The 27,053-nt window shown below is 40.2% G+C and overlaps 1 protein-coding gene across 1 annotated transcript in view; it reads right to left on the bottom strand.

The window, feature by feature from the left end:
• LOC126106344 (uncharacterized) overlaps window positions 1-27,053 on the bottom strand; it is a 261,730-nt gene that overhangs the window by 151,631 nt on the left and 83,046 nt on the right. Inside the window, exons 8-11 of the mRNA XM_049912595.1 lie at window positions 19,236-19,386; window positions 12,627-12,936; window positions 10,547-10,719; window positions 1,430-1,555 (exon numbers count right to left, since the gene is read on the bottom strand). Coding sequence (XP_049768552.1) covers window positions 1,430-1,555; window positions 10,547-10,719; window positions 12,627-12,936; window positions 19,236-19,386 — 760 coding nt within the window. The remainder of the gene's footprint in view (window positions 1-1,429; window positions 1,556-10,546; window positions 10,720-12,626; window positions 12,937-19,235; window positions 19,387-27,053) is intronic.

Raw genomic sequence — 27,053 nt, forward strand, 5'->3', positions numbered from 1 at the left:
CCACTCCTGTTGTGCAAACATCTTAGTATGGGACCACGAGTGTCACTTACTTTTTGAAGTCCATTCATACATAAGGTTACATGTAACTGCGTCAGCCAGGTTATAATGCAGTATGTGGTACAAAGAATTAGTGCAGCACATGACACATGCCTGTTTTCCAGTTTCTTGCTTGTCTTTTTCCAATTTTAGCATTGTCTTATGGTTTTGAGTTTAGATAATGAGTACTATTGTTGCTAAATACAGAATTTTGCTACTTTTTATAACTAGATTTTTTCCATTGGTGGGAGGACTGGACAGGGTATTTTCAGACTTATGATGCCAGCTGAGAACCTATTGAGTGAGAAGTAGTGGCTCCACGGACAAGAAAGCTGAAAACAGCTTGAAGATGATGTAGTTAATCCATACCCCCAACCTCATCCCCATACTAAATCCAAAAGATGCCACATGACAGGGGATAACATGGTTGTTGGTTGGTACAGAATGTTGCTCTAGGCATGGCTGCAGAGTTACTGATGTGTGTGTGTGTGTGTGTGTGTGTGTGTGTGTGTGTGTGTGTGTTTTCGCCTATTCCCTCCCACTCAGGTTCACAATGTCTTAGTCATTGGGTACCACACTAATGAAATTAACTGAATTACATATATATAAGAAAAACCATTCACATTACAAAAATCATCTCAAAAAGTCACTGACACTACAGAAGAGCTGAAGAGTGTGATAAAAAGTTGAGGGCAGGATTTTCAAAAAATTAATTTATGCATTAGGAATTATTGAGCTGTGTGTGTTTTTAATTGTGCATAGTAACCACTTTTGGTATTATTCTGGACACTCCTGAGTGGAATACAAATTATGGAAGCAGTAAAGATAGCAACTTAGCATATAGCTGTTGATAACTTTTGTAATTTTTTTAATATGAAACATAGATGTAGGTGTTGGCCAAATTTTCATTTCATGGATTATTTATTATCCCTCTTGAAATATCCTGCTTCCATGATGAACTATGCTTGGTGCACAGACACACATAACAAATCAGAAAATTTGTATCTAATGTTGTTCTACCACTTTTGCTACATTTATTTTCTTTTCTCAAGCTCATTTGTCCAACATTTGTTTCTTCTTATTTTCATTACTTTCCACTTCTCAACCATCTATGCCTTCAGCATGCAATGTAGTCTCCCAGGGTTAGTGTTGTTTCTGATCTTTTATTTGTGTGTGTGTGTGTGTGTGTATGTGTGTGTGTGTGTGTGTGTGTGTGTGTGTGTGTGTGCACGCACGCGTGCGCACACGCGCGTGCACCCCCAATCCCTCATCTGTAAGTAATTTGTTGTTTTCCGTATTTTTCTTTGTTTCTTCAACCCTGGAATTTCCATTTTTGTAGTACAGAAAAGTGAAGTTGGAGAATAGTACTGGTATAGTTTCACCGCACACTTACCAAAATCTCAGCAGATGCTTCAGTAATATCACTAGAGACATCTTCACACAGAATATAAGCCAAAAGATTGCAGACATCCAGTGAACTAAATTTCCAGTTTCCTTCCTCTTTTAGCCTTGACAAGACCTGAAATAAACAAACCAAAGCCACATTTTTAAGAAGACAGATAACCTGACTTTTGAATGTGAAGAAAATTTGTTATGAGAATGATGCTTAACACACATCTGTTACCAGCTTTCTATGAAAAAGCATCTTGGAGTTCATATATGTTTCACTGTTTCACTCTGCCTAATATTTAAAAAAATGAGCATTACCATCATTTTAGGCCACTTACATTCCTATATATTTCAGGAATCACCTGTGTGGAGAAATTATAGTGAGACAAGGCTACCAAGGTGTTTCTTTACCCCTGACTGATTAAAAGTGCAGACCTCATGTCTGTATTCTGATAAAATTTAATAAACGGAGCTAACAGATGAGTCTATTTATGTGTTCATGTGTATTTCAAATGGTTTGTTTCATATAAAATAAAATCGAGTGTAATACTGTGATGTCCACAGCAAACTGTGGTGGCTGCACCTACTGGATGCCAAGTTTGCTGTTTGGTCCATTCGTGTCCATAAAGACACGACATTATACGAACAAAAGGATACAGTCCCAAAATATTTTGTGGAATGATTATTGTGAATAGATCTTCAGAAAGCAACAATGTGTTCAAAAATGTATATCCAGGCTGGAATAACAATACAAATTAGGATAATCTACTAGTCAGCACATAAAGGAGGTGCTGAGTAGCAGACAGGCACATTTAAAAGTAAACACACACACTCTTACAAATGCAACTCACATAGACGACTCCTTACTGGCTGAAAGCTTTATTTGTGACAGTGTTTTTGTTACGCCTATCTGCAACTCAGCACCTTTGCTATATGGCGAGTGGCAACTTTTCTTTTCATAATATTGATATGTATATCCTTTGTATTTCCATAATTTATTTACTTACAAGCATGTTTTTGCTTAAAAAATTCTAATTGATTAATTGATGAGTAGAAATATTATTTTAATGTAGTCAATTCTAGCAGTGGATTGGTTTTCTGTATGGAATGTTTAAAGTATTTTAAATTTATTATTGAACTCAGGAAAAATTTACTATGATCTACTGTGACAGTCTCATTATGTCCAAAATATTTCTACATTTACGAGTAATGATACATTGTTGCTCACCAGATAGAGGAGGCATTGGACAACAAAATATTAATATAATTTAAAGGGCTAATGTATACTGTTGCAATAATACCCCAGACTGAGTAGTAAACACAGCCTAAACTTTATTATATCAAAATATAATTTATTTATTTATTTATTTATTTATTTATTTTTTAAATTATGTAGGTGTTACCTAATCAAAATTACAGTAGCTGTGGTGAATGTCTAATGAAAGAAGACACAGTCAGTTTTAGCTTTTGGAACAAAATGTAACACCTCAAACTTCATACAGTGGTATGATAGAAAATTATTTTTGAGGTGGTAAAAAGAAATGAAGACTGGGATTTAATGTCCTGTCAATGATAAGGCTCTGAGAGATAGAATGCAAGCTCAGGCTGGGGAAAGAAACTTCAAATGTTCAAATGTGTGTGAAATCTTATGGGACTTAACTGCTAAGGTCATCAGTCCCTAAGCTTACACACTACTTAACCTAAACTATCCTAAGGACAAACACATACACCCATGCCCGAGGGAGGGCTCGAACCTCCGCCGTGACCAATCACACAGTCCATGACTGCAGTGCCTTAAACCGCTCAGCTAATCCCGCGCAGCAGGGAAAGAAAGAAACTGATTGCATCCTTTTCAAAGGCACCATCCTGCCATTAGCATTAAGCTGCACTGTCTGGTAAAAATAGTGAAGCACCCAGAACAGGAGGAGGAAAAGAAACTTAATAGGTTGAGATAGTATGTGATGTTATTACAGTGGCTATGATAAGGATTCCAACTTACAAAGTTGTTTGAACTTGTCTGTTTGAGCCCACTTATCAGTATGGCATAGTACCCTCTCTGGTCAGGATGCAAGCACTAATTCAGTTTGGAAGGTTGTTGTAATCTCATATCCTGGATACTGACAATGGGACAGAATTTGGATCTAAGGTAGGCGCACACATATTCTGTTGAGGACAGATATGGGGATGTTGCTGCCCATGTGTGTACTGCAGCATCATGCAGACAGTTCATAGACACACATGTGATATGTGGGTGAACACTGTCCAGTTGAAACATGGCACTCCAATACCATCATACAACAGGTAAAACTTGAGGACGCATGATGTCTGTAACAAACTGCTGCACTGTCAGAGATCCCTCAGTCACTACCAGATGTGTACTAAATTCATACCCATGGCTCCACACACCATGATGTCAGAAGTAATACTGCAGTGCCTGTAAAAACATTGGAAAAATGAGACCTCTCCCCAGGTTGCCATCTTACTCGTTGACAATCGAGCGTTTAGTATCTGCACAGGCATACTTCACAGGTCAGCAGTGGCTAGGTAACAACCAGATAAAAGAACCCCAAGAGAGGAAACGAACTCCACACGTATGACGAGCTACAGCAAGTAGAGCATCCGAACCTGTGTAGAGATGTGTATGGCAATAACTTAGCATGCATCTAGTGCAGGCAACTAATGACTAAGCACAAAGTGAAAGCTGACACCTACAGTGGATGAATGCAGTGTGAGCGCTGGCCTTCTCTACTTATGTATACCCACATGTAAAAACTTACATCAGCGGGTCTGCCTATACTACTTGATGCATGCACACTTCGTGGCAGGTTTCTGGCCTACTCTGCTGTGCTACCCTTGCCAGTTCATCTGCATCCATCTTGATGTCTGCTAGTGGGGTACTAAATCCCTTGCCCCTGAAAAGGCCATGCAGGGCCAAAAAGTGGCCAGGATTGGGCCACAGCCTCTGGCGGAAAAAGAGAGAGAGTGCCGGAGAACACAGCAGCAGAGGCAACGTCAACACCGCCGGATCCCCCAGAAGGCTGGAAGTACATGGAGGCTGTGGCTATGACCTGCCTTTTGGGGGCAGTGGGGATGAGACCACCTCCATTAATGAAGGGAGCAAGGATTTAGAAGGGGAGGGAATGAGTTGAAATGAAAAGGTTCCACCTCAGCAGGCAGACGCATGAGCCTCACTGGAGTATGAGGCTGCAGAAGGCATGGATGGATTGCAACAGGGTGCACTGTGGCAATTGGGAATGCCCCCTCTGGAACAGCATCATGATTTACCATGTCACTCACCAGAACAGAAAGCCACAACAGCAATTTCCCAATTCGTGTAGTCCCTTCTGATTGGCATAGAGAGTCAACTGCTCCCCTACAATACCAACCATAAACAAATGCCAACCTTTGTGGCTCACCATGACACCTGGCAGCCACCCCTGCTGCCAGTTAAAACACAAAACATTGAGCATAAATGGCTGGCCTGGGGAAAATGCGGTGGCCCACAGTTGTTCATGGCATGCATCTCATGCTACAACATATCCAGGAGACTCTGTGGCTGGCACCCATGCAAACATTCTGTCAGGCTGAACGTGATGACTGATGTTGCCTGGTATGTAGCCACAAAACTCGACAACACATTATGGGAAGAGACAGACACAGACTTCTTCATTTGGATCCTGAATGTACACATAAAGAAGTCCACCTCTGAGTTATAGCCCAGGTGAAACATGATGGTAATCAGATCCTGGATGCCACTGTGGATGCAAAAGTCTTCAAACTCACATGGTACAAACTACCTGCTGCTATCAAATGTGGGTGTCTGAGGGGATCCCTCTATGGAAAAAATAATCAACAATGCATGAACAGTGGCAGTCTATAACATGGAGGATAGCTTCACTATGTACAGAAAATTGGAAAACAGCCTGGCTAGGTGAGGAAAACTGGACATAGCATCGAACACCAACAACCACATGCTGCCCATAAATGGAGCACTGAAATTGACATGCACCCTGTCTCAAGGGTGTTCTGGGAGTGGTCAAGGAGACAACTGGTGCAATATGGTTCTGTTCACAGGACGCGCAAGGCCACTCCAGATGTTGCAAGTCACGACCATTCAGTAGATGTGACATAACGCCAACATCTTTATATAAGTCGTACCCCAGTACGTATGTAGCAACTGCAGTATGCGAGGCTGCAACACCAGGGTGACAACCATTTGACAGCATTGTTCCTTTGTGGCAAGAAGGAGGACCTCCAGGACAACAGTGAGCCAATCACATTGGAGGAAAAACATACGATATGCCTGAGCCACACCTGAGGAGACCAGCTCGAGCAAGCCCAATTGGACAGCCAAAATGTTTTTCCCAAAAAGAGGGTCAGTGGACAATGCGGTTACAACTCTGCATGCTGTCAATGGAAAATCAAACAGGGCTTGCTTCAAGCATCATCCAACATGGTAACACTAGTTACTAGGAAAGAGGATCCATCACTCTGACCAGTGGGGGAGTTGTATCTGGCAGCTTGGAATGAGGTCGAAATAAGGAAAACAACAGCTTGTGGTCAGTGATGAGAAGCAACCTCACTCCATAAAGGAACCTGTGAAACTTTCTAACTCCAAAAATAATAGCATCTCCTTTTCCACCTATGAATAATTATACTACACAGTGGAAAATGTCTTTGAGGCATAAATGATGGGCTGTTCAGTGATGTCTAGGTTCCAATGGGACAGGAGTGCACCAATGCCACGGCACACATGACATGCAAGGGTTAAAGGCTCACCCAGTGTAAATGATGCCAGACAGGGAGCAGAGTAAAAACATTGCCTGAGGGAGTAAATAGCCCATTGACAATCTGTAGACCAGACACACTTAAAGCCTTTTTGGCAAAATCAGTTAAGAGGCTTGCAGAAGAGCATGGCCTGGGGAATGAACTGAGCTACTAAAAATTCTCACTCTAAAAATTATTGTGATCTTTCAGGGTCTTGGGTGCTGGCAAATTGATGATGATATGTTCGTCTGTAGGGAAGAGACCATCTTTACTAAGCACATGACCTAAAAAATGCTTTTTGGAAAGGAAAAAACTGAGAATTCCCAGCTTGCAACAAAGGCCAATCTCTAGATGCATTGTAAAACTAACTTAAGGTTCTGTAAATGCTCCTCCTGAGTAGGGTCTATGAGCCAAATTTCAAGATGAATGACAGAATGGGGGAGATCCTGAATCAACTGCTACAAATACCATTGATAAATTCCAGGCACAGACAAGATTCCTAAAGGAAAGTGATTAAACTGGTAAAGCCCAAAGGGGGTGATGTGGACCAAGAAAATTCAACAGACTTTGAATCCTTCCTTGAGCAGTTCAGACCACGATCCCAACTTGATCCACCACCACTATCTCAAAATCATCCCTTCCAAGAATTCCTCACACCCGACACTGCCTCACAAACTTTCTTCAACTCCCTACAACAGAACTCCAGGATCTACATTCCCTAAAAGCTGGTGATTCCATCATATCCTCCCAGCAGAAAAAGGATCTAACTTGATACACCACCACTACCTCAAAATCATCCCTTCCAAGCCTTCCAAGAATTCCTCACACCCAACACTGCCTCACAAACTTTCTTCAACTCCATACAACAGAACTCCAGGATCTACATTCCCTAAAAGCTGGTGATTCCATCATTATCCTCCCAGCAGAAAAAGGATCTACCACCATAGTACTTGGCCAAAAGGAGTATGTTAGAGAAGGTCTACGTCAGCTGTCTGACAGCTCTACATGCAGCGTCTGCCATCAAGATCCCATCCCTGTGATGAAAACTGACCTGCAGTCCCTCCTTAAAACCTCAGGCCCCTCACAAGGACTAACACCCCAATCTATAGAACTTCTCACCTCACTCAAACCACGCACCTCCACTTTTTACCTTCTTCCTAAGATCCACAAACCCAATCATCCTGGCCATCCTATAATTGGCCATCCTATAATTCAAAGCACCCACCAAACATATATTGGCCTTAGTTGATCAACACTTGCAATCTCACTCCAAGAAGACTTGAGCTCTTCCATGTTCTTGGGTGCTGGCAAATTGATGATGATATGTTCATCTGTAGTGAAGAGACCATCTTTACTAAGCACATGACTTAAAAATGCATCTTTTGAAAGGAAAAAACTGAGCATTTCCAGCTTGCAACAAAGGCCAATCTCTAGATGCATTGGAAAACTGACTTAAGGTCTATAAATTCTCCTCCTGAGTAGGGTCTACGGCCCAAATGTCATCAAGATAAATGACAGACATCAAATATATCAACCATTTCTTAGATTGTCTGAAATCCTTGCCCATCCCACTCCCACCACACACCTTGCTTGTCACCATTGATGCCACCTCCCTCTATACCAACATCCCCCACATCCATGGTCGGTCTGCTGCTGAACATTTCCTCAGACAACACCCACCTGATCCCAAACCTATCACATCCTTCCTACTCACTGTAATCAAATTTATACTTACCAACAACTACTTCACCTTTGAGAGGCAGACATCCAAACAGATAAGGGGTATGGCCATGGGAACCAGGATGGCTCCTTCTTATGCCAACCTTTTCAAGGCTTGCTTGGAAGGGGCTTTCCTGGGATCCATAAGTTTTCAGCCTCTGGTTTGGTCTAAATACATTGATGACATCTTTACTATATGGACTCATGGTGAGGCTGACCTGCTAAAATTCCTGGAATCTCTGAATACCTTCTCCCAATTAAATTTCACATAGTCCTATTCCAAATCCCATGCCACTTTCCTTGATGTTAATCTCGTGCTCACCAAAGGCCAGCCACACACTTCTGTCCACATTAAACCTAACAACAAACAACAATACTTACATTTAGACAGTTGTCATCCTTTCCATGTCAAATGTTCCCTCCCATACAGCCTTGGCATCTGAGGCAAATGTATTTGTTTGGATGCATATTCTTTATACAGCAATATACCACCATTTGCACTACAGCCTTCACTGCACATAATTACCCCACCAGCATAGTTAAAAAGCAGATTTTCCAGGGCATCACATCCAATCCTGGTACTGCTGAGCCCACCACAAAACAGCACACCATTGGTGGCTCAGTATTGTCCTGTTCTGTAATGTGTTAATCAGCTACTTCGACAAGGCTGCGACTTCCTAAAATCATGCCCTGAAATGAGATCCATTCCGACTTAAATTTTGCCCACCACACCTAGAATAACATTCCACCGACCTCCCAATCTCAGCAATATTCTTGTCAGACCCTATGCTCCTTCTGCATCCATCTCCCTACCCTTTGGTCCTACGCCTGTGATTGTCCCCGCAGCAAGACTTGCCCTATGCATCCTTCTACCACTATCTATAATAGACCTCTAACTGGGTGCAAAACATCTACCACCTGTGCAAATCATATGCCACCTGTTAAATGACACATGTCATATACCAGCTATTATGTAAACACTGTTCAGCCTTCTACATCAACATGACTACCACCAAATTATCAATTAGGATGAATGGGCATAAGCAGAGTGTGTGTACTGGCAACTCACAATATCCTGTTGCAGAGCATGCTCTACAGCACGACATTCGTGACTTCAGAACCTGTTTCACCACAAGCACCATCTGGATCTTCCCCCAGACATCAGTTTCTCAGAATTCTGCAGGTGGGGACTAGCACTACAATATGTCCCTGGTTCTCGCCACCCACCTGGCCTTAATTTACATTAATTTCTTCCATCTCAGCCTTTCTTCACTGTAACTACTCTTTGATTCACTCCATTTTAGTTTTCTACATCTTTCATTGTCTTTCTTGCCTATTTTTCACTGCCCCCTCCCACTTCTATTACATACAATGCACTTAGCTTTCACTTTTATTAACTCATGCATGATGTTTTAGTAGTAATCTCCCTCTTGCAAATTACCCTGCCTTCCACCTTTAAGCTCTCAGGTTTTCAAATATCATCCAATGCAGTGCCTAGCAATCAGTCTTTCATTCTCACCTTGTATGGTAAGTCTCCCCTGACCAGCAGTTCTGGGTGACTTTCCCAAAATCTACCCCTTTTCCTAGAACTCTCCAGTCCTTTCCTATCACCCTTCTTCCTTCCCCTTCAGCCTTTCTGTCTGAAGAAGGAGCCACTGCCTTCAAAAACTTGCTAATTACAATAGTCTCTTATGCATGTGTTCTGCCACAGCTTGGTGAGTAGATTGTTTATCTAAACAATTAAATAATAATACGAGTTTTTGTAGAATTGAGGATTAAGTTGTTCCCTACAAACCAATTGCACACCTGTTCCACTATTCTCCTGGGTGTGTTCGGAACAGATATGACTGTGCCCTTTATGAGTGTACTTGTGTTATCAGCAAACAGTTTTTCAGAATACCTCCGCTGTTTCCATTAAATCATTTATGTATGCAAAGAACAGGAGCCAGCTAAGCACTGCACCTTGTGACACCATATTTAATGTTTAATGTACTACACTCTCAGTAGAGAAGCATCTATGGAATGCAAACATGACCTGCAGCCAATTCAGTATTCTGTTGTAAACTATTTTCTCAAATGTTTTTGAGAATACAGGAAGGAGGGAGACTGGCCTATAATTAGAGATCAGTTGCTTATCTTCTATTCTGTATATTGTTATTATAATCACATATAGCAGTCTTTCAAGAAATACATGTTGAGTAGTCAATGGGTGAAAACTGCAAAATATTCAGCAGACAATCAATAGAACAATAAGATTGTTTTATGATCAGTTATTAAGATATAAAAGACCCCACTTATACTGGTTTCAGTTAAAAGTTCACTTAAAAGATTATATAGAACAACATTATCAGCTGCAAGTAACGTCTTGACACTTGTGGGCATTGGATGTGTCAATTTCACAATTTCCAACAATAGGTCAATAGTTTCCTGTTGATGAAGTTTTTCCTGTTGATGAAGTTTCTATCAAAGTAATAAATTATTAAAATTTTCAATCGGTGTTGCAGCTGGAGATGTGGTGATTTAAGATCAATACTGCTGAACTCTCTTATGTTTAACATCTGGTGAGACTGTCTCAGAAAACTGGAAAAGTTCAGAGAAAACTTACACATTTTTAGTTGTGTTTATGTGTCATTACCTCACTTGATTTTTCATCAAAAGCTGATGCAAACACATTGAAAATGGCAGACAGGAGTCTTATGCATAGTATTCTTCGTTGATAGTTCCCTTCGCCTGGCGCTAGGCCCAATATAATGAAAGAGTGCAAGTCACTCAGAAACTTTCCAGTATACTTCCAAATGAGAGCATCACCTGCAACAACATAAGTCATAAGTTATTTTGAACGTCACTTTAAGCCAGAAACATTACCACACCCACAGATAAGAAATACCAATCTCTTAATTCATTTTTAGTTTTCTCACCATTAAAATCTCAAACACTGTTGATAATTACTACTAACTTTTTTTGACACTTCCTTTTACAAATTTTAAAGCTAATACACTCACTATTCACATTTTTCAAAATCACACCACGTATGTTACAAGAACATAGGTGGCCATGTGATATGACCGAAATCGGTCACCTATGTTCTTGTAACATACGTGGTGTGATCAAGACTGAATTTTAAAAAGAAATATTTCTTCCACATTTGCAGACATGTGTTACTACCGCATACTTCAGTGGAAAGCTTGGCTGATTCATGCCACATATTGGGTGAAGAAAAATTTGTGCACTCTGAATCTGTGGCGTGATTCCTCACATACTGGCAATGCAAAAATGTCTCTCACAAAATTTCGTCCTGCGCATATTTCATGCAATAGATGGACATTAAAAATTGGCAATCTGCCAACACTGTAATCATGTGTACGGTAATTACCTCTGGCATGCTGTAGTGTCTTGTCTTCAACAAAACACTCGCAGGTACACACTACGAACACAGAAATGGAAATACAATCATTTTCATTGGTCAGCTTTTAAAGAAACCTTTTGTACATTGTGGATATGAATTGTTCTGCACCGTTGCATCTACTAGATTCCAACTTGTTTTGACGATACCCTCCCCCAATGGTCCCATCGACTAATACCAACTATTATTCTTGCCACGTTCAGACCCACTACATTTAGTTAGGGTCTTACACCACCAGTAGGGCTAGCAACAAGCTTTCAAATAATTTTGATGGGACCATTGGGGGAGGATATGCAGAAAACAGGTTTGTAATCTAGTAGATGCAGTGGCATGAAACAATTCACATCCATGATCTGCAAAAGACTTTTTTAAAAACTAACCATTTCTACTTCCATTTCTGTGTTTGTAGTGTGTAACTGCAAACCATTAAAAACTTGGTTTCAGATAAAGCATGGTTTAAATAGAGTTTGAAAGACTTTTTGATAGGCAACTCCTTCTACTCTATCGATGAATATCTTATCAGAAACTGTTAAGCAAGCTTAAGTAAAAATATCTTTTAGATTTCAGTTCTGACAGAACTTGATCACAACAGTCAAGATTAGTATTTTGTGTATGATAAATTTATTAATAGTGCATAACAATGTTCCATTCTGACAGCGTGTTAATTCTGTAAATATTAGCTGTTCCAGTTTACCACATTGTATTCACCTATTTTGACAACCTCCTGACAAATGATCAGGGTAGTAAGTATTATATTCAAATGGTTTATGTTTTTATGTTATACTCTCTGACATGTTCCACACCCATGAGAATCATCTCATTTTTTGGGTCTATGGAACAAAAACGGAATCTAATCTAATCTAAAACATGTTGTAGAAGACCCATTGTAATCGCTGTATGATGATTAAGATGCCAGGTACCACATCACATAGACTACTTTTAGCAAATAAAAACAAATAAGTCTTGATCCAGAATCGAACCCTCGACCTCCCGGCCACTAACCAAAAACACTATCCACTGCACCAACTTCACAGCACTACTCTGTTTGCTGACAGAGATAGTTACCATAGATGTGATTACAGTGTTGCCAGACTGCCAATATTTAATGACCATTTACTTCCCGAAATATACACAGGATGAAATTTTGTGAGAGACATTTTCATATTGGAACTGCACTGTGAAGTCCAAATGAATGAATGAATTCTTCCTTACTCTGTATAATTAACAATGGTGCTTGAACACAAACAACTGAGGTTTTGCTCCAGCAACTCAACAATGTTGAAAGCTTATATATTAATTTTTGTACACAAACCTCTCTTCTTCCTAACACTGTCAACACAAGCTAATTGCAAGCCTTCCAACAATGTCCCCACACCAGCCAGGATTGCTTCTCTGAGAGGCCCGCAGTCACAACAGGAGTTTGAGATGAGGAACGACATTACAGCTGCCTCCCTCCGCTCCAATTCGAGCAAGAGGTGTGCCGAAGATACGGGATTCTTGCGAGGCCGGCCCACATAGCAGACTGCCGAGATGGCATCTGAGCGGATAGTAGGATTGCTGTTGTTGAGGGCATCCCCCACAATGCTAATTGTTGGCTCATTCCACAAGTCATCCAGCATCATCTAGAAATCAGAGAAACATGTCTAACACTTGAACATCGCATGAGCTTTAGATTTGCTATGGGTACCCAATGTGGGAGCCAAACAAAGTAGGTTAATACATAACTTATTTTGTATAAAAATTAATTAGATAATGCATCATCATGTTTGTAGTTTGGTAAGTCCTTATGAAATGCAAATAGTTTAAGCATAAAAGTAACAACTCCATGAATAGTAGAGGTATTAAGCCATCAGAGGACACATAAATAAGATTGAGAGTTTTGTACCTTTTGAAGGAATTCTGCACCGAGCTACAGGCTATACGTAACACACATTTACGGCAACCTTTCGGCACCTGAATACATTATGTCAGCCCAACAGTTCTGCTTTTTGACTATAGTGAGGGGTTCTATTGGATGGAGTGGGCAAGGGAAAAAAATAGTTGGGGAGCAGGAGGGAAAGCTGACTGATGACTGGCAGGGATGTAGAAGCTGCATAGGATAGGGATGTGACATGGGCACTGATGAGTTAGTGCAGTGAATGATGATGTTGAGATGGGGGAGTGGATTGGGAGGGGGAGGCAGAACAGAGGGAGCGATGATTGCAGGGAAAGGGTGCAGGCACATGATGAGTGAAGTTGAGGTACTGGGCTAGAGGTTGAGACAGGTATAGGGCAGGGTGTTAGCAGCAAGGAAGATTAGAACTATCAACCAGGTCATTAGAGGTCCAGCACAAGCTCAGGATGGAAAAGGAAATTGACTGTGCCCATTTCAAAGGAACTATCCCAGTATTTTCTTTGACCAATTTAGGGAAATTACGACAAATCAAAATCTTGATGACTGGACAAGGAGTTGAACTGCTGTCCTCCTGAATGTGAGTCAAGTGTGTCAGCAGTGCGCCATCTTGCTCGGTATGAAGGATATATTACAATGACAACTCCCACCTACGTAGATCAGAAAAGCTGGTGTTTGGTGGAAGGATCCAGATGACATGGATTGTGAAGTAGACACTGAAACTGAGCAAAGTTGTTCTCAGCAATGTGTTCTGCCAACTAAGCAGTCAACTCTCCTCTTGACCACAGTTTGGCAGTGGCCATTCATTTGGTGAAAAGCTGGTCAGAGGTCATGCCCATATAAAATGCTGTGAAGAAATTGCAGCAGAGCTGGTATATGCCACGAGTGCTTTCACAGGCGGGATAGCATAAGCTTGTGATGGGAATGGAGTAGGACATACTGGGTGGGTGTATCAGACAGGTTTTGCACCTGGTGTTCCACAGGGATGTGACCCCAGAGGGTGACAGAGAGTGAAGCATAAAGATGATCTAGGGTGCTTTGTAAATTGAATGGTCAGCGAATGCCATTTTGGGAGGCTTGGAAAGAATTGTTGGATTACAAACATTCATCATGTTTCATAGATCTGATCACAAATGGAAAATCTTCATAGATCTGGAACAGATTGAGATATAAATTTTACCACTTTTACTTTCATGCAATTGGGCCCAATGGACTGCTTCCTGTCACAAGTTTCCTTCTCCATTGTCTTCTATCCATCACTGCCACCCACCATCAACCAGTTGCACATCTTCATGGAGGCCATACCTTGACCTCTTTCTTTCTTCTTCCCATCAGTTTCCTACCAAGGATGACATCCAGGAGCTTCCGTGGCTTACCTGTTGTCTTCCATTCAAGCCACTTGTCCAGTCAACTGCAGTCACTTCCAGCTTATGTTTCCTGCTGCTATACTGGCATCTTGGTACAGTTTGTTTAGCTCATGATATTCTCTGATCCCCCATTCACCAATGTTTGTAGCCAACAGCAGACCAAAGACCTTCTCCAGCACTTTCCTCTCAAATAAAAGGAGTTCATAAAAGTCTTTCCTTCAGATATTCCATGTGGGTTGGATCAGGGTTTTTTACAGCTGAATTTTGAACTGTATCAAGAGGCACCTGTACAAAAGCAGCTGTGTTGTGCTGTAGAAGGATTAGTTTTCTGCTCATATCCTGGTGTTGATCCCTACTTTGTACGGTGAGTCCTCCATGAAAAGCAGTTTCAGGTATTTAAATTTGTCAACTCTCTTGCATAACTAGTCTCCCAATTGCAGTGACAGTAGCTGTTCAGTGTTCTGACCTGGTAAATGAATCATAACAAGGTAATTTGTTTTGGCTTTGTTCATGAGTAGCCTAAATTTTGTGGCAGCCATGTCTAGTGCTTTGCTCATTTGTTTCAATTCCTCTTCTGATCTGCTCATTAAGCAGATATCACCCACACAGACTACATAAGCCAGATTCTTCCCTTCAATTTGCATCCCTTAAAAGTTCTGTTTATAAGTCTCATGCATGATCTTCTCAAAGAGAAAACTGAACAGAATAGGAAATAAGCCATATCATTGCCTATGTCTTATCAAATTTCAAAGTCACCTATAAATCAGTGTCCCACCGTCCTCCGTACTGTGTGTTTCACTCAGGCGGATCTTTACTGTGTTGATGAACTTCTGCCACATTCAAAATCTTTTAGACAGAGGAACAGCCTCTTGCAACATATGTGATTGTAAGTTTTCTTGACATCTACAAATGAAGTATGTAATTCTTTACTGTGTTTTCTCAGTTTTTCAGCAAGCTGTCAAAGAATTAAGATGCGAACTACTGTTGACTGCCCCGACTGAAAACCTTAAGGTTTACATTAACAGAAATAAATCACTGTTATAAATTCCAGTAATAATTAACAGTCATAAATTGATTTTTATTAATAATAACAGTTATATATGCATTGAATTATTAAAAACTTGATTACAATGAATATTATTGCCCATAATTTAGCTAACATGAAACTTCACTCTCAATATTTAGTTTCAGAACACAAAAGATTTTAAATGGCAGGTAATAAAAGATTGTGGATTTACACTACTGTTTAGTTTTTGCTATGTACAAATGTCAGAAGCTTCATTGGGCTTTGTCTGGATAATGATGCTGAATAAAGAGTAGTTTGTGGTTTATAAAAGTGAAGTAAACAGCAGATAGACCTGCATAGAATTGATACTAGATGCAAGGTTTTAAAGACCTCTTATTGTTTGATTACATGATTATCAAACTATCACTGGAAATGCAGCCATTTAATATCTGGTAATATGCACACAGGGATATTTAAAGTGGGACAGCCACATAAAAATAATTGTTTAAAAGGAATATGCCAGGCTGAGATTCATTGGAAGAATCCTCAGGAAGCGTAGTCCATCTACCAATGTGGTAGCTTACAAAACTCTTGTTCAGTTAATACATGAATATTGTTTCTCAGTTTGGAACTGTTATTAGGTAGGATTAATAGAGGAAAGAGAAAACATACAAAGAACAGCAGCATGTTTCATCACTTGGCATGTGTGAAAGCATCATACAGGTGCTGTACAGATGCTACAAGAGAAATGTTGTGCATCATGGTGCAGTTTACTGTTGAAATTTCAAGAGGATGCATTGCAAGAAGAGTCGACCAATATATTGCATCCTCCTACATACATCTCATGAAAAGACTATGAAGGTAAAATCAGGGAGATTGAAGCTTATGTGAAGGCTCACCAATACTAATTTTCACATGCAAAATATGTGACACATTCAGGAAAGAGGGTAGTTATGAAAGTCTAAAGATAAAAAATAACCTCTGCAACCACCTGCATGGTGATTTGAAAAGTAAGGATGTACATGTATTCACACGCAGGAGTGACAATGGATTCTTGAAAATGCATGATATGCTGTAGCTGAATGTGAAAAATAACAATGAAACAAATTTAGGTACCAGTTTCTCATCACTGATGAAGTTGTTAGAGGTGGATGAGGCACAAGAATGATGAAACATTCAACAAATAGGCATGAGTGTCTCAAGTTGGGGACAAAAGAAAAGAAAATAACTGTGAAATGTCAATGCACGAATACACATCTGCTTTCTTCCACTTATCTCACGAATTTCACAACTCCTGCCAGAAAAAATATCCATCAAAATCTAAATGGGCAAACAACTTTTGCGTTAATAATGTTATTTCCAAGTACTGTACAAGAGTAAGTTACTCAATAATTGAGGGGATTGGTAACAATAAAGGAATTGTCAGATTTTGATCCCTGTTTGTTCCTAGGGCACTTTTTGGTAATTAAAATGACTTTCATCTGAGGATAATTTGTGTACATACAGAATCGAGTGACTGTGTGGCTCAAATGCCCTGTAAATCCTCACTTCTGCTTGTAATTGTTTTGGTGAGCTAGCTCCTGGATCCAGCAGAATCGCTCTCACAAACTGTAATGAATTTGTAGTTGAGTTAGTCCCTCATGAATTTGTAGTTGAGTTAGTCCCTCTTTTAACCATAATCCAATGCAGATCCCTCAAACAAAAAGCTGTGCCCAGTGGTCGGAAGAAAGCAAAGATCACTTGTGGTGTGGGGAAACAGCTGAAATCATTAAACTGAACAAAGCTACCAGTTTCTACACTGAATGTACAGCTGTGTTAGCCCATCCATTAACTATAATCCACCATAGATCCCTTGAACAAAAAATCATGCCAAGTAATTTGAAGAAAATACAGTCTACAAGAAGGATAGCAGAAGTGCTCCACAAAACTTACTTACAATACTCTTAGCATCCATTTGTTGTAGAATCTCAGACCATATTCTGAGTTGAAATATAATGATGTATCTCGAACAGAATGACCTCTTTCATGGCAACTAGCATGGATTCCAAAAACATCGATCATGTGAAATCCAATTCACATGTTTCTCATCTGACATACTGAAAGCTTTCGATCAAGATGGTCAGGTAGAAGCAATACCGCACCACATCTACGCTTATTAGCAACAATATGATTATATGGGATATAAAGGAAAATTTGTGATTGGATTAAGGAATATAATCCTAGAGAAATGCTCTACAAAGAAGATTGGTTACAAATCACTTCTGATACCTGCCTAGAGCATTGGTCAGGTGTGTGGGACCTGTGCCACATAAGACTAATAGAGGATATTGAATTTATACAGAGAAGGACAGCAAAAATGGTCACTGGTTTGTTTGACCTGTGGGAAAGAGACATAGAAAAGCTGTGAAAAAAAAAAAATACTGAAATACTGAAACTTTAAGGTAGGTGCAAACTACCCTGAGAAAACCTACCTACAAAGTGTTTAGAACAGGCTTAACATGATGACTGTAGGATATAATACAAGACAAGATTAAATTAATTACAACACACAAAGAGGCATTTAAACAGTCATTATTCCCAAACTCTATACATTAATGAAGCCGTTACAGTGGGACATATCCCCTTCCACACACCTCACAGTGGTTCACAGAGCTTGGATGTATGTGTAGCTGTAGATGTGATCCACAAAACTATCATCCAATATTGTTGACATCCATTTGTTTTAGAATTTTAGAACATATTGTGAGCACAAATGCAATGCGGTATCTTGAACAGAATGACCTGCTCCATGCCACCCAGCATGGATTCTGAAAACACTAATCATGTGAAATCCAACTTGCACGTTTCTTGTTTCTCACATGACATACTGAAAGCAAAGAATTGAGGCAGTCAGGTAGATACAGAAAATTAAAAACATACCTCATTGGCCACTCATTCTACAAATAACCTCGTTATCACCATTCAGAGATTGAAAAGTTTTGTTAGCTACATTGCAAGTGGCAATGTTCACTGTAAAGCTACATGATAAGCAGTAACGTATTGTAACCATGACCCAGTGTTTACATACAATTTACAGATGTATATCAATGCTTCCTTTGTATCATTGTAAGTGAGTAAATATTAAGTTGAAACTATGCTGCAGAGTCAAAATTTCATTCTGAAAATATTAAGTTACTAACAGTAGATAAACAGCAGCTGTGCATCAAAACTGAGGAGGCAGCAGATGTTTTCAAAGTAACAACTTTCATTCTAACTTCATTGATTAAATTTAGTTGACATTAGCATCAATGGTGTTCAGTAGTACACTGACTGTTTATTGTTAATATGGTACACAGGAGAAGTTTCCATGATTTCCTTTTCTGAATCCCTGAAGGTTCTCCTGATGAATGATGGAATGAATGAACGAATTAATGACTATTTAGATAGTATGGTTGTCCTGTAGTCAGCACATCAAAGACTTAACTCAGTTGCATAACCAACAATTTGGTAATTAAGTCATATCAAGAAATTCTACAAGAGTGTGTAGATACTGTTACTTGTTTACATATATGATCCTTACCTTACAGAATGAAATAGTTCTTCATCCACTTTAACATTTATAAACTCATCTTTCCTAAAACGAAAAATGAGGGAGTAATATAGATAATAAATACTCACATTTCCCTCTCTTAAAGCAATCCGTATCATTCCAACTGCTCCTCTTAGGGAAAGGTTGTGTGTTTCTGGATAATAGATTTTATCAAAAAGCCCAGGAAAAGCTCGTAGACTCAGAGGAAGCCAATGGACTAACAGGTTTCGCAGCCCAGTACTGCAACAAAATAGAAATCCAAATAAAGAATTCATACACAAAACAGTTCACTTCTTATTCAAATAAAACTTTTATTTTAATATTACAGGAAGCCACAGTGACGTGAGATCAGTTGGATGAGGTCAGAGACACTGTGGAAAAATGGGCACTCGGAAACATTTTTTCTATGCCTAGTTTTTAAATGGGTGGATTCAAATAAATTTGAGATGTTGAATTAAGAGGTGCAACAAGATTTCTTCTATCTCATCACATTTCTGAGATTCAGAATAATAACAACATTGTATAATTTTTTTCTAATATGTGGTGAATATTAATAAAACCAAATAATTGGATAGATAAAAAATCTACACACCAAGCAGAGGCAGGACAACACACATACAAAAATAGGTTTTAGGTATGCAAGCTTTTAGAGCCAGTGGCTTCTTCTTCTGGCACAAGGCTTGAAGAGTAAGAAAGTGAGGTGAAGTAAAAGGACTGGAGAAGTTTAAGACAAGGGGCAAAATTCAGGAAAGTCACTCAGAATCCCAGGTCAGAGGAGCCAAAACAATAACCATAATTTGAATTACCATCAAATTTTGCAGGATTTCTTTTTTAACTTGAGTTTCTCTCCTGTTTCTGAAAAAACAGTCAACAATGGCTTTGGAAAAAATTCAAACATGTAATTCAAAAGTCGTGAGTGAGTGGCTTGAAGACTTCTCAAGTAATAAAACTAAGTATGTTGTTCTGGACAAGAAATGTTCATGACAGAAAAGACTGTTGTCATGAGGGCCACAGGGATACATGGCAGGACTAATCTTGTTCTCGATACACATAAATAATCTGACAGAATGGATGAGCAGCATTCTGCTATTGTTTGCTGATGATGCTGTAGCTGTATGAGGATACAGAATGGCTTAAACAGAATTGCAGCTTGCTAAGTTAATGTGGATGAGCAGCAGAAACAATTCTGTAATGTTCAAGGACAGTATTAGTGGTGTGCATCTTGACAAAGTCACATCAGTTAAATATCTAAGTGTAACGTTGGAAAATGACACGAAATGGAACAAGCACATGAGACCAATAGTAGGGAAGTTATTGCAAGAATTCTAGGAAAATGCACCTTATTTGTAAAGGAGACTGAATATAGAACACTGACCCATTCTTGAAACCTGCTTGAGTGTTTGGGATCTGCAAGACATCAAACCAATTCAGAGCCATGCTGCTAGATTTCTTTCTGATAGGTTTGGTCAACATGCGAGTATTATGGAGGCACGTCATGATCTCAAATGGGAACCCCTGGAAGGAAGATTATGTTGTTTTCACAAAACACTATTGAGAAAATATAGAGATTCAGCATTTCTGGCTGACTGCAGAATACATAATGTACATTTTGTGTAAGGACCAAGTAGACAAGATAAGAGAGGCTCTGCCATGTGCCATATGGTAGCTTGGAGAGTATGTATGCAGATGTAGATGTAGTATCAAAGGTCTCATTGATCAACAATTATCTAATTTTTGGCCCAATAAACACATTTTCTCTCAATATGGCTTCACCAATCTTAGGAAAAAGTCTTTCAAATGATGGAAAGCCATCCCATTTTTGTCAAGAGACTTAGCAAAACTCTCCAAGAGTCTTAACTTAATATTAGGCAGAGAACTTATGACTTTATTTACTGTAACATAACGTTAACACTATTCAAGTATTATGTTTTAGGCCTGTTCTGACCAGCCAACTCCCACCCCCAAGGCAGTACAAGGAACGATCTATGATTGTGGGACTTGTCACAAATTCCTTCAGCTGTTTTTTCAATAGATGAATCCTGATGATGAGATTGTCACTGTTTCTCATTTTGCTCATGAGGTGGAGTGAACACCATTCCAGATCTCCCTACCTCAGAAAAAACCTGGAGAGCTGCCAGGAATTGAACCCAGGTTGTCCTGTGGCCAAAGGGATCCATTCTAACCCACAATGGGAAATCCAGGATGGATCAACAACAATACAAAGAGGATAGATAGCTACTCACGCCACAGAGGTGGTGTTGACCAGCAGACAGGTACAATTTGAAGTAGCAAAGCTATCAGACAAGAGTCCTTCTTCGGATGTAGAAAACACACACATGACCACTGTCATCTTTGGGTTCTGATGCCTGATAGGATAGCAGGCACATGTGAGGCTGGAATGGGGACAGATGCTAGTGAAGGTTGGGGCCAGGGATATTACAAGAATGGTGCATACATTTTAGGAAGAGATACCAACTGTGCAATTCAGAAAACGTGGTGTGTGTGGGAAGAGTCCAAATGACACAGGCTGTCAAGCAGACATTGAAGTCAAGCACAATGTGTTATGTTGTACATTTGATAACCTGGTGGTCTAGCTGTCTTTTGGCCCCAATTTGGCAGTGGCCATTAATGCAAGACAGACTCGGTGGAGAGGTTCTGGTATGGGTAATGGGATTTGAGAAGGTACTGGAGATCATGCTGGAACTCTATCAGTTATACTCAACCCAAAACCAATATTGAGGCCTATTTTACTCAGTTAATTCCTTCATCTAACTGTGATCCACTTTCTTTCCTCATGCACCACTGCCAGACAACTTTCACAAACTTACTAACCTCCAGCATTGCCTCATCAATTTCCCCAAATCCCTCAACAAGGAAACCAACCTCACATCCACAGAAAGAACAGCAAACCAACACTTGAAGACTGAACCCAACCTTATAATCCTACCTGTCACCCAAGGCTTTACCCCTGGGGTTATGTGCTGCAGGAATTACCTGGTGGAGAGACTCCATCAGCTATAAGATATGTTCACCTACAAACCTGCCCACAATGAGCCAATTCTTGAAATCCAGTTTAATGTCCAGTCCCTCCTTAAATCTCTAGGTCCATCCCAGAATCTCTCTCTGAGTCTATCTCCATTCTCTCTCCACCACTCCTGCCTTCTTAATGCTTCCTAAAACACACAGACCAAACCACCCATGATGCCTCATTCTCGCTGGATACTGCACCCCCACAGGGAGAATCTCTACCTTTGTGGTCCAACACCTTCAGCCTATTACCCATAACCTGTCCTATATAAAAGACACCAACCATTTCCTCTATCAACTCTGCACATTTCCTTTTCCTTTAGCACTCAGTGCCCTGCTAATCAGTGTTGACAGCACTCCCTTTACACTAAAATTCCCAATGCCAATGGCCTGCCTACCACTGAACATAACCTTCCCCAACACCCAACTGATTCTAAAGTTACAATCTTTTTCCTGGTCACCATGATCAACTGTATCCCCCTCCCCCTCCCCCAACTACTTCATATTTTGACGACATAAACTAGAAACAAATTCACAGTACAACCACAGGCATCCACAGGGCACTAACTTATTTGTGGGTCATCTGGAGGAGTCCTTTCTAGTAACTCATAATCTCACACTCAATATCTGGTTCATATTCAAAAATTATATTTTCATGATCTGGATCACAGATTAGGATCCCATATCCACATTCCTTTGGAAACTCAATACTTTTCCCCTAGTCACTTTGTGTAGTCCTCTTCAGCCTAACAAGCCACCTTCCTTGATGTTGACCTCCATCTCAAGGATGGCTCCATCAGTATCTATATCCACATCAAACATGCTACTCACTAACAATACTTCCATATCAGGAACTGCCACCTATTCAACACCAAGAAGTCCCTTCCATACATCCTAGCCATCTGTGGTTGTCACATTTGCTGTAACTAGTGGTCCCTCACAAAATATGCTGAAGGTCTCACTAAGGCCTTCACAGACTGAAATTACACTCCATACTTTGTCCAGAATCATATCTCCCATGTAATGTCTCCCTAGTCACTCACCCTCTACCATATACCTGCTGAACAGCCACAAAAAACTGACACCCTCATGACTCAGTACCAGCAAGGCAAAGAGCAAGTGAATCATATGCTCCATCAGGATGCTGACCAGTTCTTGTACATTGAAACAAGAAATTTTCTCCCCACTGTCCATTTAATCTCTCCTCCAACAGTATTCAGCCTTCGAAGCTGGCAATATTCTTGTCCCTCTCTATTCCAACCCTGCTCCCAACACTTTGCTCCACGATCCATATCCCTGCAGCAGATGTATATGTAAGATCTATCCAATACATCTTCCCACTACCACCTACTACAGTCCTGTCACAGCCATCTCCTACCTGTTGAAGGAAGGACTAACTGTGAAAGCTGCCACGGGGTCTACCAACTTTGATGCAACCACTATGCACATTCTATGTGGGCACGACTGCAATTAAGCTGTCTTTCCACACAAATGGGCACAGCCAAATCCCTGGCAGAGAGACAGACAGACCACCCAGTTGATGAGCATGATAAGCAAAAAATGGTATATTTGACTTCATCAACTGCTTTGCAGACTGTGTCATCTGGATTCACCCCACCAGATTTTCTGAAGTTTGTGAGTAGAAACTCTCCTTACACCATATCCTTTTTCCTTAACCTTCGTGAGTTTCTACCTCCACCTGTCTCTCATTCTCTTCTGCACTATCACCCCAGCCTCACACTTGCCTTCTATGCCCCAAATGCACCTGCGTAATCCTTTTACCTTCTCTGTGTTGTGTACATAGTTCCGCGTGGTCAGCACGTACACAACTTTCCCACTAGAGTGCGCCCCGCTAAGCACAACAGCGCAGGCGCAGCACTCGTCCATCTCTGCACTACGAGATGGCGCTGCCATAAAGACGGACCAAATTCTGCTTCCGCTGATCTGCATATTAATATGTAACACAGCCAACGAGATTGCTGCTAATGTAGAACCTTTTCTCCTCACAGATCACACTCGTGCAGTGATAACTGAACGCGCGAGGTATTATATCGAGTGTACAGACCTCCAATTAGTTAGTCTGCATTTGTCTGCACCAGTCTGCATTTGTCTGCACCAGTTTGCATTAGTCTGCATTTGTCTGTAGTCAATTTTCAGTCTGCGCCTAATAAGATTATCATATTCCTGTACATAGCCATGAAGAGAAATGTATAGACACTTTGCCAAGTATCAGAGATATGTGAGAATAAGATTATTGTACCAAGACCAAAGGCACTTCAGAATGTCAATTGTAAACAGCATCCAGAACCAAGTTAAGTTCTCTCCCTTTGCACCCCCCCCCCCCACCCCCACCCCCCACCCCCCACAAACATGCACACAGCCGCCACCCTGACTGTGCCACACCTCTGCACACTCCCACTGGCAGCACTAAAGTATCGTCCCCCACCCCTACCCAGCTATCCGTCCTCCCCACCCCCAACCCCTACTGCACCAGCATTACCATCCACTACTCACTGAAATTGGGCCTCAGGGCCCGTAAATGACAATGGTCGTGTGTGTCTGAGTTGTGTGTGTATGAACATATGTGTGTATTTCTAAATCTGAAGGAGTGTTTTATCTGATAGCTCTCTCTACTTTTACCTCTGCCTGTCTTCTGCTCAGTTCTTGCTCTACGTGGTGTTGTTAAATCCTACATTATACTGCACTTCTAAAGGTATCAAAAACACATAGGTATCAATATATAATGCACCAGATTCAAAATAGTAGTAGACCATTGTTATTATTCAGTCTAAGAGTACTACTCTCATTATACCATTTTCTGCTGCTGCTGTTGGTATTAACCTATATTCACACTCCACAAATTCTTATATTCTTTCCATTTCAATCCACTGGTCCCCCACTGTATCTAGATTAAGCATCTGAATTTTTATTTTTTGATTTTCTAGGTTCCCCACCACATTCAAACTTCCGACATTCCATGCTACAACTTGTGAAATGTTACCCTTGTATTGGTTATTCAATTCTTTTCTCATGGTTACCTCCCTCTTGGCAGTCCTGTCCCAAAGATCTGAATGGTGGATGGAAACTTTTTCCAATGGAGAGATCACCATCAAACTTTTCTCATTAAGGCCATATGTCCAGTGAATAGCCAGTGGCTTCCATTGTCTTCTGCATCCTCATGCCGTAAGCCATTTCTGATTCCTCCTCCTTTTAGGGACAGTTTCCCACCCATAGGGCAAGAGGATGCTTTGAAACTCTGTCTCATTCTTTATCTTCTTTGTCAAGGCTACTGGCAGAATGAGAGTAACTGCTTGTACCAGGTATCTTTACCTGCCATTGCTGACAATTATTAGTTATAGTTTAAGCATCTGCTCAAAACAAATATGGGGTTCAGGGCATTATGATTAGTAGCCAAAACACCATTCTTGGATCACATTGACTTTATTCATGTGATGACATTTTCTCTCTAACATGGTATGTCATTGCAACAGTGACACATGTGTGAAAGGGTAGATAGATATGCCACAGTATATGTGTGCTGGACTATGCAATGAGAACACAATCCAGGCAGGCATAGCAGACAATTCACTGCTCTTCACAGTGTTGGTGTGGCTTGAAAGCATTGCAATGTTGGTATAGAAATGGGGTTAATAATCATGACGTCATTGGAACTATGGTTATGAAAGCATGCCAAATTTAAAAGAACGCAAAATCCCCAAGATTGGAAAAGTTTTACAGAAATTTGAAATATAGCGCATACTTCAATGCAAGATGCTTTTAATTAATTTCCACAATGAAATTCTGTCTCGAAATCTGACTGAAAACCCAAAGAGATTCTAGTCACACATAAAGCACACCAGTGGCAAGACGCAATCAATACCTTCACTGCGTGATAACAACGGTGAAGTCACTGATGACAGTGCCATTAAAGCAGAGTTATTAAACATGGTTTTCCGAAACTCCTTCACCAAAGAAGACAAAGTAAATATTCCTGAATTCCAATCAAGAACAACTGCCAAGATGAGAAACATAGAAGTAGATATCATCGATGTAACAAAGCAGCTTAAATCACTTAATAAAAGCAAGGCCTCCGGTCCAGATTGTATACCAGTCAGGTTCCTCTCAGAGAATGCTGATAAAATAGCTCCATATTTAGCAATTATATACAAACACTTGCTCACAGAAAGATCCATACCTAAAGACTGGAAAATTGCTCAAATAACATCAATACCCTAAAAGGGAAGTAGGAGTAATCCGCTGAATTACAGGCCTATATCACTAATGTCAATTTGCAGTAGGATTTTAGAACATATACTGTATTCGAACATTATGAAGTACCTCAAAGAAAACGATTTATCAACACATAATCAGCACGGTTTCAGAAAATATCATTCTTGTGAAACACAACTAGCTCTTTATACTCATGAAGCAGTAATTGCTATCGACAGGGGATGTCAAATTGATTCTATATTTTTAGATTTCCAGAAGGCTTTCAACACTGTTCCTCACAAGCATCTTCTAACCAAACTGCGTGCCTACGGAGTATCGCCTCAGTTGTGCGACTGGATTCGTGGTTTCCTGTCAGAAAGGTCACAGTTCGTAGTAATAGATGAAAAGTCATCGAGTAAAACAGAAGTAATATCCAGCGTTCCACAAGGAAGTGTTATAGGCCATCTATTGTTCCTGATTTATATTAACGACATAGGAGACAATATGTGTAACCGTCTTAGATTGTTTGCAGATGATGCCATGATTTACTGTCTTGTAGAGTCATCAGATGATCAAATTGACTTGCAAAATGATTTAGATAAGATATCTGTATGGTGTGAAAAGTGGCAATTGACCCTGAATAAAGAAAAATGTGAAGTTATTCACAAGAG

The sequence above is a fragment of the Schistocerca cancellata genome, chromosome 10 (genome assembly GCF_023864275.1).
Source record: "Schistocerca cancellata isolate TAMUIC-IGC-003103 chromosome 10, iqSchCanc2.1, whole genome shotgun sequence".
NCBI classification, from domain to species: domain Eukaryota; kingdom Metazoa; phylum Arthropoda; class Insecta; order Orthoptera; family Acrididae; genus Schistocerca; species Schistocerca cancellata.